Genomic DNA, 13,831 nt, shown 5'->3' on the forward strand with positions numbered 1-13,831 from the left:
TCAGCCCATTGCTCCATGTTCCGCCATCTGCCACCACTGAGAACAGCCTCTCTCCATCCTCTTTCAAGCTCCCCTTCAGGAAGCTGAAGGCTGATATCAAATCACACCTCAGTCTTCTCTTCTGTAAACTAAACAAACCCAAATCCCTCAGCCTCTCCTCATCAATCAATACAATCAACCTTGGGGAGAGGGGCCCAGAGGGGGTCCCCAAGCTGGGCCCTGGTTCTCCTTCTTCCCTCTCCAGCCAGACCAGACTGCCCCACTCAACAGCCCAGTTCCGATTCACACCAGCCAGGCCCCTCCTGTGTCCTGTTGAAGAAAGGTGTCACCTAGCTGCCTAGGTTACAAAGAGCAGGGAGGGCCATTGCCTCATCCCACCAAAACTCCCCTCACCACTGTGCACTGCTGCTGTGCCTGGGGAAACTGAGGCACCCACCTGGTGTTACTACAGGACGGTACGAAACATGCAACCTAACCAGGGGAATAAATCCTCACACCCCCTCTTTGTCACAAGGGTTGTCCCCCTGCTGGTGGCCCGGGGGGCGGGGGGGAGGAGGAAATCTGCCACTTCCAGCTCCTACAACAGCAAGAGAAGCCCTTGGCGGCTGCATGCGGCTGTGATCAGTGGGAAGTTACCACCTGGGCTGATGGGGCTCGACTCTGGGGGCCCTGTCCAATCTGGAGAAACAGCAGCAGCCAGCCAGCCAGAGCCAGGGCAACTCCCTTGCCCCCACTGTGAACGCCCACGCCGGCCAAGGCTTGGACTCCTCAGCCACACGCCAATCCACAACAGCTGAGCCTGTGTAAAATCAAGATGTCATCGTCGGACGTGGTGGGCCACCAAGAAGAGGCGAATCAGCTGGCAAGAGAAAATGGGACAGATGCTAAAAAAGTCAGGCTGTGAGGTCAAATTGGGGCACCAGCACCTCTCACGAACAGGACCCTCTGTGTCCTGGGGGACAGCCCAGGTCATGGCAGACGCAAACTGGAAAAGCATCCCCAGCACATAAAGGCATTCATGGCCTTTCTCTGGTGCAATCCACAGAGCAGTGGAAAACCTACTGCAAAGAAGGCCCAGGAGGTGCGATTCCTGGCTCAGACATCTGAGCAGGAGGCAAAATGCAGACTGACTTCTCAACATGCCACAAAGTTTCCCTCCAGCAAACACACCGAGTTCTGCGCCCTCTTCTCAAATGGCAGTAAGGAGGAAGGGGTATTACAAGGAAGCCTCATTACCGTGGTTGTTTGAAAGGGCTGACACCTGTGGTTAAAGACAAGCCTTGAGTATTTAACCTGATTCCAGAAGCCTGTGGGTTGTGGTGAGTACCAGCTTGGAGGTGGGGGCAAAGGCAAAGTGCTTTCTCTGGGGAGGGGGTTCTCTGCTATTTGGAGGTGGGCTGTTTGGGTGTAAATTAGCTTTGTTTTCTGGTTGCTGTTTGTGTAGAGGGCCTTGCTCTCTAACAGGGAGTGATCTCTCTTCCTCCTGGCCTTGGGGTGCAGGTGGTGATCCAGGAAGGGTTGCTTTCTGTGTAACAGAAGCTGCAGTACTGAGCTGTAATCTGGTTTAGAGGCTTGTGCTAGAAGGTGGTGGAAATACTTCTTTTAAAGAGGGCAAACCTAACCTGGTGGGGGTTGGGCCTTGTGCCTGCTCCCCACTTCTGGGGGCTGTGAGTGCCCTGTTTCAGGGGGTGGTGAGGCCAGTGACCTGAGATGACTGGGCAGAGCTGTCTCCTGAGGACAGGTGTGGTGGTGCTGGGAGCTGTGAACTGCCCTAGTGTGTAACTGAGCAGCCTGGTTGCCATGTCCCAGGCTGGGCTAGCCAGAGGGTGGTGAGGGGCTCCTAGCTAGGGTGGAAACCAGCCCACCCTGAGGTGATCTGTGGGCACTCTGAGCCCCTGGTGAGACTCCTGAGGTACCTCAGCCATGCTGGGGTTGGGCTCTGGCGAGCGGCTGCCCACAGGTGCCTGGGGAGAGGCTCGGAGGCCAAGGGCTGCCAGTGGCATCGGGGTTGTGATGGTGCCTGTCCCACGGCTCTTGGCAGGGTACTGGGACTGCTGCTGCGCAAGCACTGGGGCTGCGCCGGGGCAGCCCCTCCAAGCGCTTGGAGCTGCACGTACGAGTGGTGTCCATTCTAACCAGGGCAGCCAGGCCCCAGCTGGCAGCTGCTCTAATGTTCTCCCTTCCTCCCCACCCCCGCCCCTGTTGGCAGGGAGATGGCTGTGCCGGTGGTCATGCTGGGGCTGTTGGCGGCCTGCGTAGCTGCTGCTGTAAGGGAGTCGGTGCTGAACGTGTGCATGGATGCCAAGCACCACAAAGCCCAGCCGGGCCCGGAGGGGGCGCTGCACGGCCAGGTACGGTCTGGTCCTGTTGACCCAGCTCTGTCGGCCCCTGCTGCCGGGAGCGCCGGGTGAGGAGCAACTGAGTCACCTGGCCCTGCCTTCCCCCCCGTGCAGGCTCGTCTCGCACTTGGGGGGGGGGGCCCCCAGGGGCTGGGGGACCAGCCGTGCAGGGGGAAGGTGTCTGCAGCAGCCGGGCGCTGCAAGATCTCCTGCAGCTGTGGGAGGCCAAGGCCAGGCTGTGGGGCAATGGCCTGGGGCTTGAAATGCATCACCTCTCTCAGCAGCACCCTGCCCATGGGGACATGTGGCCCTGCCCACCCCTTGCTGGCCCCTAAGGATGGGCTGGGGCTGAGGAACCAGGCGGACGCTTGTGTTGTCTTGTTGAGTCTGTCAGCAGGCTGGGGCCGGTTCTGATGAATGAAACGAACCGTGACTGTCCCAGGAGTCAAAGAGCAGAGAGGTGGCTGTGTTAGTCTGTGTCTTCAAAAGCAGCAAGAAGTCCTCTTATAGGTTAACAGGTATTTTGGAGCATCAGCTTTCATGGGCAAAGTGCATCCTCAATGCATGAGTGGCAGGGGTGGGGGGGTGGCAGGTCTTTGCCAGCGAAAGCTTATGCTCCAAAATATTAGTCCATAAGGTGCCACAGGACTTCTTGTTCCAGGAGTCAATGGGGCTAACCTGGCCCTGCAGAGCTGCCAGTGTAAATGTAGGTTGGGGCCCTGAATAGGGAGACCTGTGACTGCTTAGGACCCTAGAAACAGCCACTGTTTTAAATTAAAGCTGGCAGGCAGGACAGGACAGTGCCTTGAGATCGGGCTGCCATGTTGCCAAGGGCTGGAGCTGAGCCTTTGCCAGTTTACTGCTTTCCTTCTGCCCTATCAGAAACTGGACATCCAAGCTTGTCCAGTGCCCTTCGACACAGGCTGGGCCCTGGCATGGATGGGGGTGATTCTAATTTGAAACTAAGTCCTGAGTTAGCTTTGAGAACCTTACAGGAAAACCAACCGAGGCCTGCCTTAAAAGGCTGTATCCCTGTGCTGTCTGGTAGCTCGGAGGAGGCTGTCTCCCTGCTCTTGGGAGAAGAGATGTTAGCAGCAGCGGGGCACTTCTATGAAGTCAGAGCCTGGTCTGCAGATGACAAGTCCAGCTGAAGTCTGCACCAGATAAACCTGAGCTGCAGCTGCACTGCAGCCTTGCTGCAGGGAGGAGGCCCAGTGTGTGGTCTGGCCAGCTCTTGGATGCAGGTGGAGCAGCTGCTCACCTTGGGGTAGAGCCTTCTGGCCCAGCCTACTGGCAAGGAGGCAGGAGGGACAGTGAGGGAAGGAGCTGGTTTGCTTTAAGCAGGGAGAAAATGAAGGCGGAGGAGGAGAATGACAGTGGGACTGGTGGGCCAGGGTGACGGTAAGACTGGAATGTAGGACTCGGCTGTAGCCAGCACAGGGGGTGGTGTGGGTGGGCCTGGCTCTTAAACAGCTGCTGAGGTTGGCCCAGCAAAGGTGCCCCAGGGACTGCTGGAGATGGTGGAGGAGGCAGCCAGGCCCCTCCTTTCAGTTTACCTGTCTCCTGGCCAGCTGTCTAGACTGACCCTCTTCCCACAGTCATTAGCTGCATAACCCCGGAGGCATGAGGTCACGTACTAGGGGGAGGAAGCCTGTGTGACAGCCAGCTGCCCTTCTGCTCACAGTGGCAGGGCCTTAGCCCTTGAGGTCACAGGTTCAATGCCCCCTGCTGACAAGTTGGGTCTGTTGGCCTGATGCCTGTTGCTGTGGGGCTTTTGATCCTGCCCAGAGGGGAGCTGGGAGAGGCTGGCTCCTCCCTGTGGCTTGTGGGGATGCCTGTCCAACACACAGGTAGCTTGGCTTTCTAGCACCGCACTTCAAACCAGGGCCACGCTGGGTAACTGACAGCTTATTCGCTTAGACCAGTTCAGCTGCTGCCAACTTTCTGCACCTTGCCCCATGCCCATGCCTCCAGCATCTCATGGGGTAGCTCTGCAGCCCCAGTCGAGCCTCGCCTGTCAAGGGTTAAACCCAGAGAGCAGGTTCTCTGCTGGCCAGCAGCCAGGTGAGCCATGGGAAGCCTTTGCTCACAGCAGACTCACTAAGCTGGCAGGCTTAATGAATCCAGTACATAGCCAGGCCCCAACCCAACCTGGGCATACAGACATGTAAGGAGAAAGGAAATGGTTAGCTGGATGCGATCAGGTTATATTTTTATTTTGGACTTGGTGAGGAATGTCTCTCACTGGCTGATGTGACCTGCTCCCCGTACCGCCTAAATATGCTTAATCATGTTCTTGGTCTACTTCTTTCTCTTGTTAATGACTTTTACAGGCAATGTGTTGAGTCCTGTGTATAGCCCTGCCTGAAAACAGGTCGGCTGTCAGACTGCAAAAAAACAAAAGCAGCTCAGCTGCACTCTAAGGGAGGGATCAGAGCTTGGGGTTACCCCACAGGGAGACATCCTGAGTGTCTGCCTGGGTTTTAAAGAGGTGTTTCCTCACATGGGGGCCGGGGGGGGCGGGTGACAGCTCCGTCCCAGGGTCAGGGAATCTTTTAGGCAGAGCCTATAGAGGCAAAGGATTTTCAAGTCTCTTGTGGGCCTTCATGTGGGGATCAGCGCCTGCCAACTATTGGCTTGGTGACTGTCCTTCCCACCCCAGGCAGGAGCAACCCCTGTGCCATAGTCTGGTAGCTTTGCAGATGCTTGGAGAGCCTCTTTCCTGTTCAATCCCTGCCTGTGCTCTGAGGCTGGAGCAGTCCCACTATGCACCGCTGGAGAGGGGATGCAGTTGTGCCCACAGCATCCTGTCTTCCCCCTTCCTCTCTTGTCAACCCCCCAACCCCAAACTGCTGGCGCCCCCGAGATCTCTCCCACTGTGTTCGCAGTGTGCCCCGTGGAAGGACAATGCCTGCTGCACGGCCAACACCAGCCTGGAGGCTCACCGGTACCAGTCCTACCTGTACAACTTCAACTGGGACCACTGCGGGATGATGCCGGACCAGTGCAAGCAGCACTTCATCCAGGACACGTGTCTGTACGAGTGCTCGCCCAACCTGGGGCCCTGGATCGACCAGGTCAGGCGCTGGGGCTGGGGTGGGTGAGAACCTGATGGGCTGTGAGCTCACTGTGCCCTCTAGTGGCAGCTCCCAGAGCCTGCACTTTACAAGCACCCCCCAGTGTGAGCGGCCGGGGCTGGTGCTTTCGGTGCCAAAGGCCTCGGGTTCAATTCCCTGCTGGTGCTGTACCCAGGGCGGGCCCAGTGCTTGTGGGCGGGACAGTCCCCTCAGAGCGTGTCTGAGCTTGGGAGGCTGCATTGAGAATGGCTCCATCTTTCATCCCTGTTCCCCTCCCCACACACACTGTGGGGGCTCCCCAGAGCCTCCCGGGGATGCTGAGCTCTGCAGAATGCACCACTGCTGGGTTCCCGGGGGTCTGACCCTGCCTCTGCCCCACTGGGAGGGGAGCTTGTGGGGAGGCAACAGCCGAGCTGGCAGCTGCTGCTCCTGCCCAGGGCTTTGCAAGAGACACAGCAGCTCTTCCTGGGCACCGAGCAGGCCTGCCTGCCGCCTGGGTAGTCTGCATGGGCCTCCTGTCGCTCAGGGGTGTGGGGAGGCTGCTGGGAGCCCTTCCCTCCCCGCCCCAATCCCTTGGGCCTGGTTCTTCTGGGACTCGCAGTGGGACTCTAGCATTCAGTGATGCTAGATGGGTGTGGGGAAGGGCCTGTGTCTCACTCCTGCTCCTCTGGGGCCCTTGAGCTGCCTTCTGATGTGCACAGCCCTGTGCCCTTGTAGGTGGACAGCAGCTGGCGCCGGGAGAGGATCCTCCACGTGCCGCTGTGCAAGGAGGACTGTGAGCAGTGGTGGGAGGACTGCCAGGATACCCTCACCTGCAAAGAGAACTGGCACAAGGGCTGGGACTGGAGCACAGGTCAGTGAGGGGCTGGGGGCGAACCTGCCCCAGTCGGTGCCGGGCAGCTGCAGCTTGGGGGTGGGTCTCGCCTGGCTCTGGGCTTGCCTGGGCTGGTTTGGAGGCCCAAGGGATGGAGGAGGGGCTCCTGCCTCTCCCTGCCCCATGGTGGCCGCAGCCCTGTGTGGCTGCGGTGCTGGGGGAAGATGAGGAGTTCCTGGGTGTGAGCATCTGAGCTTTGCTCTGTTCTCTGCCCTGTTCCTGGTCGGACTTGCACTGGGGTCGTCGGTGGCATATGCCCCTGGGCTGAGTGTCCTGTCAGTGAACCTGGGATGTGCCCAGCTGTGCGAGCAGTGCCCATGCTGGAGTTGGGCCAGGCAACCTGCCCCCTGTGTGGGCAGAACTCCCCTGTGTGGCTCTGGCCTCTGCCTGCCTGAGGCTGCTGTGTGGTGCCCCTCTGCAGAGCAGTGGCTATCCCTGCCCTGCTCCCCAGTATCCCCTGCCTCCAAAGGGGGCCTGAGCACAGGAGGAGGACCAGCAGGGGAGTCCCAGGTAGAGCAGGGCTACAAACAGGGCTCCCTTCGGGATACGCAGAAAGAGCTCGCAAGGAGACCGGGACTGAGATCCCATTGGCTGCCGGTGCAGCTCCTGTAGGCAGAGGTGTGGCTGGGGCTGGGAGTCAATGCCCAGAGGAAGGACGGCCCAGTGGCTAGAGCCTGGCTCGAGCAACTTGAGTCAGTTGCATGTGACGGAAGAGGGCAGCCCACGGTCTGAGCACACTTGTGGCTCTCAAATGTGCAGGAGGCCAAATGGCAGCCCCGTCAAATGTGTTGTCACAGCCAGTCCTGCGCTAGTGAACCTCATACCAAGTCTGAGCTCAGTGGCTCGTCCGTACCAGTCTGGAGCTGACCCGCGCTGAAGCGTGAAGGAAAGGGTGGCTTGTCTGTGCCCATCTTGCACTGTTTGGGGTTTTGCAAGTGGGTGTCTGAGCTGAAACCAGAGACAGATCCGATGCCTGAGGTGGGGACCAGCAGCTGGGAAAGGCTGAGACCTGCTGTTTTAAACCCAGCTCAGCTCCCAGGGGGACTACTTACTAAACTCTCTCCCTGCAGCCCTAGGGCCCAGCCCACCAGTTCCAGACTGACTTGGCTTAGTGTCTGGTCTGTCTCTGACCTGCTGGGCTCTGTACCAGTGGTGCTGAGACACAGGCTGGATATATTTCTGCATTTCACCAGCTCCCTTAGCTAGTGCTCAGGCTGCTGGCTGCCTTGCTGAGTGGCTGGCAGCCTGTATGGGCAAGCGCCGCTCTGCTAGAGTCCTGGGACCTTAATTCAGTCAGAGCCTTAGCCCAGCCCTGCCCTGCCTTGGTGGTCGAGGCTAAAGGCACCCCAGGCCTGGGGTGATTGGAAACCTAGCAGGCCCAAGGTGTATTGGCAGAGCTGTGGGGTGAGGACCCCTGGCTGAGCTGCCCTGGGCTAGCAGGTTCCTCCTTCCCAGCAGCCTCCCTCTTCAGGCACTGGGGTCCCACCCCAGGATAAAGATGAGCGGTGGATGAGTGTGGCCACCAGTCCTCACCACTCATCTGACGGGGGAAGTGAGTCTCTGCCCAAGTCAGCTGTGCCATTGGCAGGTGGGTGCTCGGCAGCCAGAGACGGGGCAGGCTCTCTACAGGGACTCTCAGCCCCTCCTTCTCCCCCAGGGACCAACCGGTGCCCCCGCGGCTCCATGTGCCAGCCCTTCAGGTCCGTCTTCCCCCGGCCGGCTGCCCTGTGCGAGAAGATCTGGTCCAACTCGTACAAGTACAGCCCGGAGCACCGGGGCAGCGGCCGCTGCATCCAGATGTGGTTTGACCCGGCCCACGGGAACCCCAACGTGGCCGTGGCCAAGTACTACGCCCAGACCGGGAGAGCCGCTGATCCTGCGCCCTGGGCTGTGCTGCTCCTGCTGCTGCCCCCTGCTCTCCTGGCCCTGCTCTGAGCAGCCGGCAGCCCCGTGGGCGCATGCAGGGAACACTGCGGCTCTGGGCAGGGAGTGCCCTCGCCTGGGCCTCCAGGGCTCTGTCTGGCTGCTGCTAATCCTGATGAAACACTAGAATCTGCTTATCTTCCCCCACCCCACTGTCCCTCTACGATCTTACTGTCTGTGCTCCTGTCTACGTCTCTTCCAGCAGGCGCTGCCCAAGCCCCTGGGGAGCTGAGCTCAGCACTACGCTCTGACTCGGGCTGGGTGTGTTTGCTTGGGAGCCCAGAGCAGCGCAGGTCCTCCTAAAGCTGCCCTTGTCTGCTTCCCCGCCCCAGCTTTGGGGCAGTTCTGGGCTCCAGTCCCTTGCAGCCTGTCCTGGTGCAACCACTTGAGCTGGGCTCCAGCCCACCCCACTGCCCGTCCTTCAGCTCCTTAACATGCAGCTGTTCCAGCCTGGTGCTGCTGAGCTGTAGCAGGTGCAGTGCAGAGGGGACCCCTTCTCTCCCCTGCCCCCACCCCTGCTGCTGCCAGATTCCCCCTGCCTAGCTCCAGCTGGGGTTTCCTGCTGCAGCCTGCTCAGGCACTCTGGTCTGTGCCCCCAGGACTAATGTGCCTGGCGCTGGCTGCAGCCAGCATGAGGGGGGACAGCCCTGGCGGGGGTGCGCTGTGCTGTGATGCCCATGGTGCCCAGCCCCAGGGGAACCTGTCTAGACTCAAGTCCTTCCACTGTATGTAGCAGAATAAACTGTCCTGTTCCTGCTGGGTGCTTCTCTGCTCTCTCTCTCCTGCTGCTTGGGGACTGAGTTCAGGGGGCCTGCGTCCTAAGCCCATGAAGTGGGGAGAGGCCTGGGCAGCGGTTCCCCTGCTAGGTGCCATGGGGTGGTGCCGGGGGGAAGTGGCTCCAGCCCCTGCTTGGCCAGTGGCACTTTGGCTTATGTTGCTTCAGGGGGGCTGCAGAGCATGGGCTGGCTAAGGCATCCTGCTGCCTGGGCCCCAGGGCCTCCAGCCACCTGGCTCCCTGCCTGCTCTCCTGGCACAGCCTGCAGGTACCCCCCACCACACAGGTAGAGGCTGTCTCTGGTCCCTGCACACTGGCTTACTGGGCTGACCAAGGATGTGCCTGGATCAGCCCGGCCCTGTCTGATAGGCGGGGGAGCTCGTCTGGTTCCTGACCTCCTCCTTGCCCCGGCTGAAAGCAAGCCCCTGAGTGGGACCTGCCAACAGGGCTGCTGCAGGGGCTGGGGGCTCTGCTTAGCAAGCTCCACACCCCAAACCTTTCCAGCAGAAGCCATGTCCAGGCTAATCTCAGCATAAGGTCTGTCCTCCTGTCCCTGGGGCTGTGCTGTAAGGTGGGGTCCTTCTGGCCTAGGCTGGCTATGGGAGGATTGCTGTGAAGGCTGGATCTCCAGCTTGCCTGAGGGCTGCTCTCAGGGCTTGCCTTCCCCTGCAGCAGCACGCCTGCGGGACGGAGCTGGCTGTGGTTAACGGTGAGCACGTGTCTATACTTGCATTGCTCTTTTGAAAGAGGCATGCAAAAGAGGTAAAAATTTGCATATTTGGCATTTCATTTGCATATTTAACAGGAAGAAGGATTCTTTCGACGATGGGGCTTACTTTCGAAAGAGCGGCATCTACACTGGCTTGCTTCTTTCGAAAGAAGCTCTTGTGAAACGAGGATAGGCAAATCAGGTGCCAAATACGCAAAACCATGCCTCATTTGCATTTTAATTTCTCTCACTTGCACACCTCTCTCAAAAGAGCAGTGCAAGTGTAGATGCACCCGGCGTGTGATTGGCTGGGGCAGCTGCTTCCCCAGGCCAGGTGGAGATTCTCTATCTCTGTGCTGCTTCACAGCCGCTTGGGCTGGTTTGCTGAGACCTCTGTTCTGGCCCACCCAGGAACAGCTTTGGGGAAGCTGCTGGCTGGCCAGGTGGCCCACAAACCTGCAGCAGCTGGAGTGACTGGTGCAAGAGGCTTGAAAGGGTGCGCTCCCTGGCTGAGGGCCCTGCAGCCTGGGCTGGGCCCATCTGGTGCCCCTTACCCCACCCAGCAAGGGGAGCTCGGGTCGGCCCTGCGCTCAGCGTGATGGGCAAAGCTGTGCCAGGAAGGAGCATGGGAACAGCGTGAGCTGTCTGTGCAGTCGGGCTCATGGCTCTGAGGTGTTGGCTTCAGCCCTGCAGCTTTGCTCACCCAGCTAATTCTCCAGCTGCCTGGGGGAGAGTCAGTGGACGGCCTAGGCGGTAGGAGGAGGGGGTGGGTTCAGGTGTCCTGCACAGGGGGGAGCAAAGATCCGCCCCTGCCCTCACTGCAGCAGTGACAGCCCCTGGGCACCTGCACTGTTAGGCCAGGCCAGGCTGTCAGCACTGAACAAGGAGGGTAGTGGGCGGCCGTGGGTGTGACCAGACACCCTGTGCAGACCGCCCAGGTCTGGCTTGTAACTGAGCTGGGATGGCACCAGTCCGTGGCCCATGAGTCACAGCTTAACGGTGCCCATCTCCCGTCAACGGGGCTTTCCAGCCCCTGGGTTACCGTTGCTGCCGCTCGCTGAGCGGTGTATGCTGCCCACGCTCCAGGGCAGCGTCCTGAACGCCGGGACCGAGCCCGTACGGAAAACACGAGCAGGCCTTGTCAAAGGGACCCGCCGACGCTGCGTGGCGAGAGCCCCAGGTTGGGTGAGCAGGGAGCTGTGCCCGTGGGACAGACAGAAGCAGGGTTCCCTGTCGTTTTTTCCCACCCATGTGCCATCAGCAAGCAAGTTGAGAAGTCCATTGAAGCCACAGAAAAGTGGTTTTTAAGGAGGCTGTTGCGTATTCCACGGACAGCTAAGGGGATGAATGAGTCCGTTTTGATTGAAGCACAGTGTAGGAGATCGGTGCTAGTGAGAACAAGACAAGCAAAACTTATAGGACATGTGATGAAGAAATTAGGACTTGAACCCCTAGCAACGACGGGGAGATGAGAAGGTAAAGGGGGTAGGGGTAGGCAGCGAGAGAAATTATGGGATAGGGTTACTTGCTGGTTACGGTGCAGAAGCCCTGTAAAAATGCTAAAAGCACTCTGAACAGACGGGGGGAGGGCTGTGATCGCCTACGCCAGTTGGCGTGGCAGTTAAGGAGGAGGATTGATGTGCAGAAAAAATTTTTGTTACGTACAGCAAGGCCTGTGTGGATGTGCATCACCACCACCTGCACACCGGCTGCCGGCCGTGGGCTGTCAGGCGGGGTGGGCGGCACCTGACTCTCTCCTGGGTGGCCGCCCAAGTGCTCAGCTTACCGAGAATGGTGGTCGTGACCCCACCCTGCTTAGCTCAGGCCGTTGCCCAGCCTGGCTCCATCCTGTGATTATCCCTGGACAAGAGGGTTGCCAGCTCTGGTGGAAGCTGGACATTTTAAGCAAGTGACATCACATACCAGGGAGCAAAAATCTCCTGGAACAGGAGATTTTTGCTCCCTGGTATGTGATGTCATTTGCTTAAAATACCCTCTGAGACAACCGCAACCCGTCGACACCCCGTGGAGGGGATAAAGGGATGTGCCAACAGCCTGGGGGTGGCCCTGCCTAGGAGCAAGGCCCAATGGCTGCTCCAGGAGAACACGGGCAGTGGGGCTGGCTCTGAGTCCCTCGCTAAAGAGACCTCCTGGGGGCCGGGGTGTTCTCAGGGTAACCTGGTGCCTGTGAAGGCAGACGGCTCCGCAACAGCCTGAACGGGCGGGTGTGTGTGGCGGTGGTGGGGGACCCCTGGTCTAAGCTAGGCACCGGCGCTGTCGACACGGTGCGGGCCCAGGTGCTCATGTCTGAGCTTTGCTTGGTCTGGTAACCGTCTGTTTCCAGGGCTCTCGCTGGTTTCCCGACAACCCAGTCTGCGTTGCTCCACAGGCACAGGGAGCTCTCCAGGTGCACTGGGATAAGGTAATGCTGATTAACGGGTGTGCTGCTCCTGGGGCCAGGAGAGGTGGGATGGCTGAGAGCAGCCAGGCCAGCCCATGCCGGTTTGTTATTATGGGGCAGCCGCGCGGAGACCCTCGCCTGTTTCTTATTGTAGGAGGGCAGCACGGGGAGGCCCATGGCGGTGTGGGGTGGCGGGGTCGTCCTGGGGAGGCCCATGCTGGTGTGGGATAGTGGGGCAGCCCCAGGGAGGCCCACGGCAGTGTGGGATGGCGGGGGGGGGTGGGCCCGGGGGAGGCCCTTGCTGGTGTGGGATGGTGGGGTGGCCCCGGGGAGGACACGCTGGTTTGTTATCGCAGGGTGGCCCCGGGGAGGTCCTGGCCAGTTTATCATGGGGAGGCCCACGCTGGTGTGGGACGGCGAGGGGGGCCCTGGGGCGGAGCTAAGTCAGGTACGTCCGCACACGCACAACCCCGACTGCAATGCAGACGTCCTTGTGCGGACGCGGCTTCCGCGGGCCAGGCTGTGCTCTGGAGAATAAAGCTCAGTCCAGCCCCCTCCCACCCCTTGCAAAACAAGCTGTCCTGGTGTAACCCTAGAGGCACTGAGCCCCCAGACAAGGCAGTCTTGGCGGGGGGCCGGCTGCCGGCTTTTAGCTCATGCGGTAGAGCACACGGCTTCAGCCTCTGAGCTCGCAGCTTCGTTCTCTCCTGCAGACAGCCTGGCTCTGCTGTTGGCCTTACGCTGGCCAGTGTGCAGGCTGGCCAGTATTGCTGTGTCTGCAGGAGGGATGAAGTCAGGGATCAAACCCCACCCCAGACTGCGACACCGAGCGCGTGTGGGTCTGGTCTCCTTCGCTGCTGCTGTCCTTGCAAGGAGAAGGGTGGGGTCTCATCAGTCGGTCGGGGTGCTGGACATGAGAGGCCCTTGTGGGTTTCTTGGGGTCGCCAGGTTTCCAAGAGGTATGTGCCCCCAGGGTTCCAGGGAGGGTTACTTCCCACTGCCCTCCCCCTGATGAAGTGCTGCGTAACTGCCCTCTCTCTCCCTGGGTGAAGATGTTTGCAGCAGAGGAGGGGAAGTTTTTGTGCCCTCTGTGCCAGCCACCCTTATTATTGTGGGACAAAATGCAGCCCCAGCCCCCTTGGTTTGTACTGCACCAGGATGAACGGCGAGGCCAGGCAATTTGTAGTTTTAGAGCAGCCATGGGTCAGAGGTTTGCTCACACCCACCCAGCCCATCTCTGCAAGCTGCTAGGTTTGAATCCGTGTTGCCTTGTGAGCTGAACACTTGGGCAGCCGCCTAGGAGAACAGTCAAGTGCTGCCCAGCTGATTAGCAGAGCCCGGGAGCAGCACGTGTGTGTCTGTTGGTGGTGCACATTCACACAGGCCTGGGTGCACATAACAAAATTTATTCCACCTATGGATGGTAACAATTAGGGGGACCCCTGATTTGAATCCTGACGCTGAGGTGATCCCAGCTGGTCCCTGAGGCAATGCCGCAGTGTGGAGAGACTGCTGCTGGTAAGGTGTCTTGCCCATTTGTGGATTTTATTATCACCATCCTTCTGAAAATATACAGATTTTACACCATCTGACCGTGTTCAGCCACAATGCTACTTGTGCAGTCGAGGGGTGAGGCCAATTAATATTTCTTGGCCTCAGTCATACCTCTTCTACGCAGCAGTTTGAGTCATCTATACAGAAGATGACCTGGCTTTCGGGACTCTTTCGTCAAC

At 59.5% G+C, this 13,831-nt stretch overlaps 1 protein-coding gene across 1 annotated transcript; it reads left to right on the forward strand.

Moving 5' to 3' along the window:
- The first annotated feature begins 2,213 nt into the window (after positions 1–2,213).
- Positions 2,214–8,225, forward strand: LOC142003616 (folate receptor alpha-like). Its single transcript, XM_074980714.1, has 4 exons — positions 2,214–2,351; positions 5,228–5,416; positions 6,134–6,269; positions 7,948–8,225. The coding sequence occupies exons 1-4, from the start codon at positions 2,214–2,216 to the stop codon at positions 8,223–8,225; spliced, it is 741 nt and encodes a 246-aa protein (XP_074836815.1).
- Positions 8,226–13,831: the final 5,606 nt, after the last annotated feature.

The sequence above is a fragment of the Carettochelys insculpta genome, chromosome 1 (assembly GCF_033958435.1).
Source record: "Carettochelys insculpta isolate YL-2023 chromosome 1, ASM3395843v1, whole genome shotgun sequence".
In the NCBI taxonomy this organism is placed as follows: Eukaryota; Metazoa; Chordata; order Testudines; family Carettochelyidae; genus Carettochelys; species Carettochelys insculpta.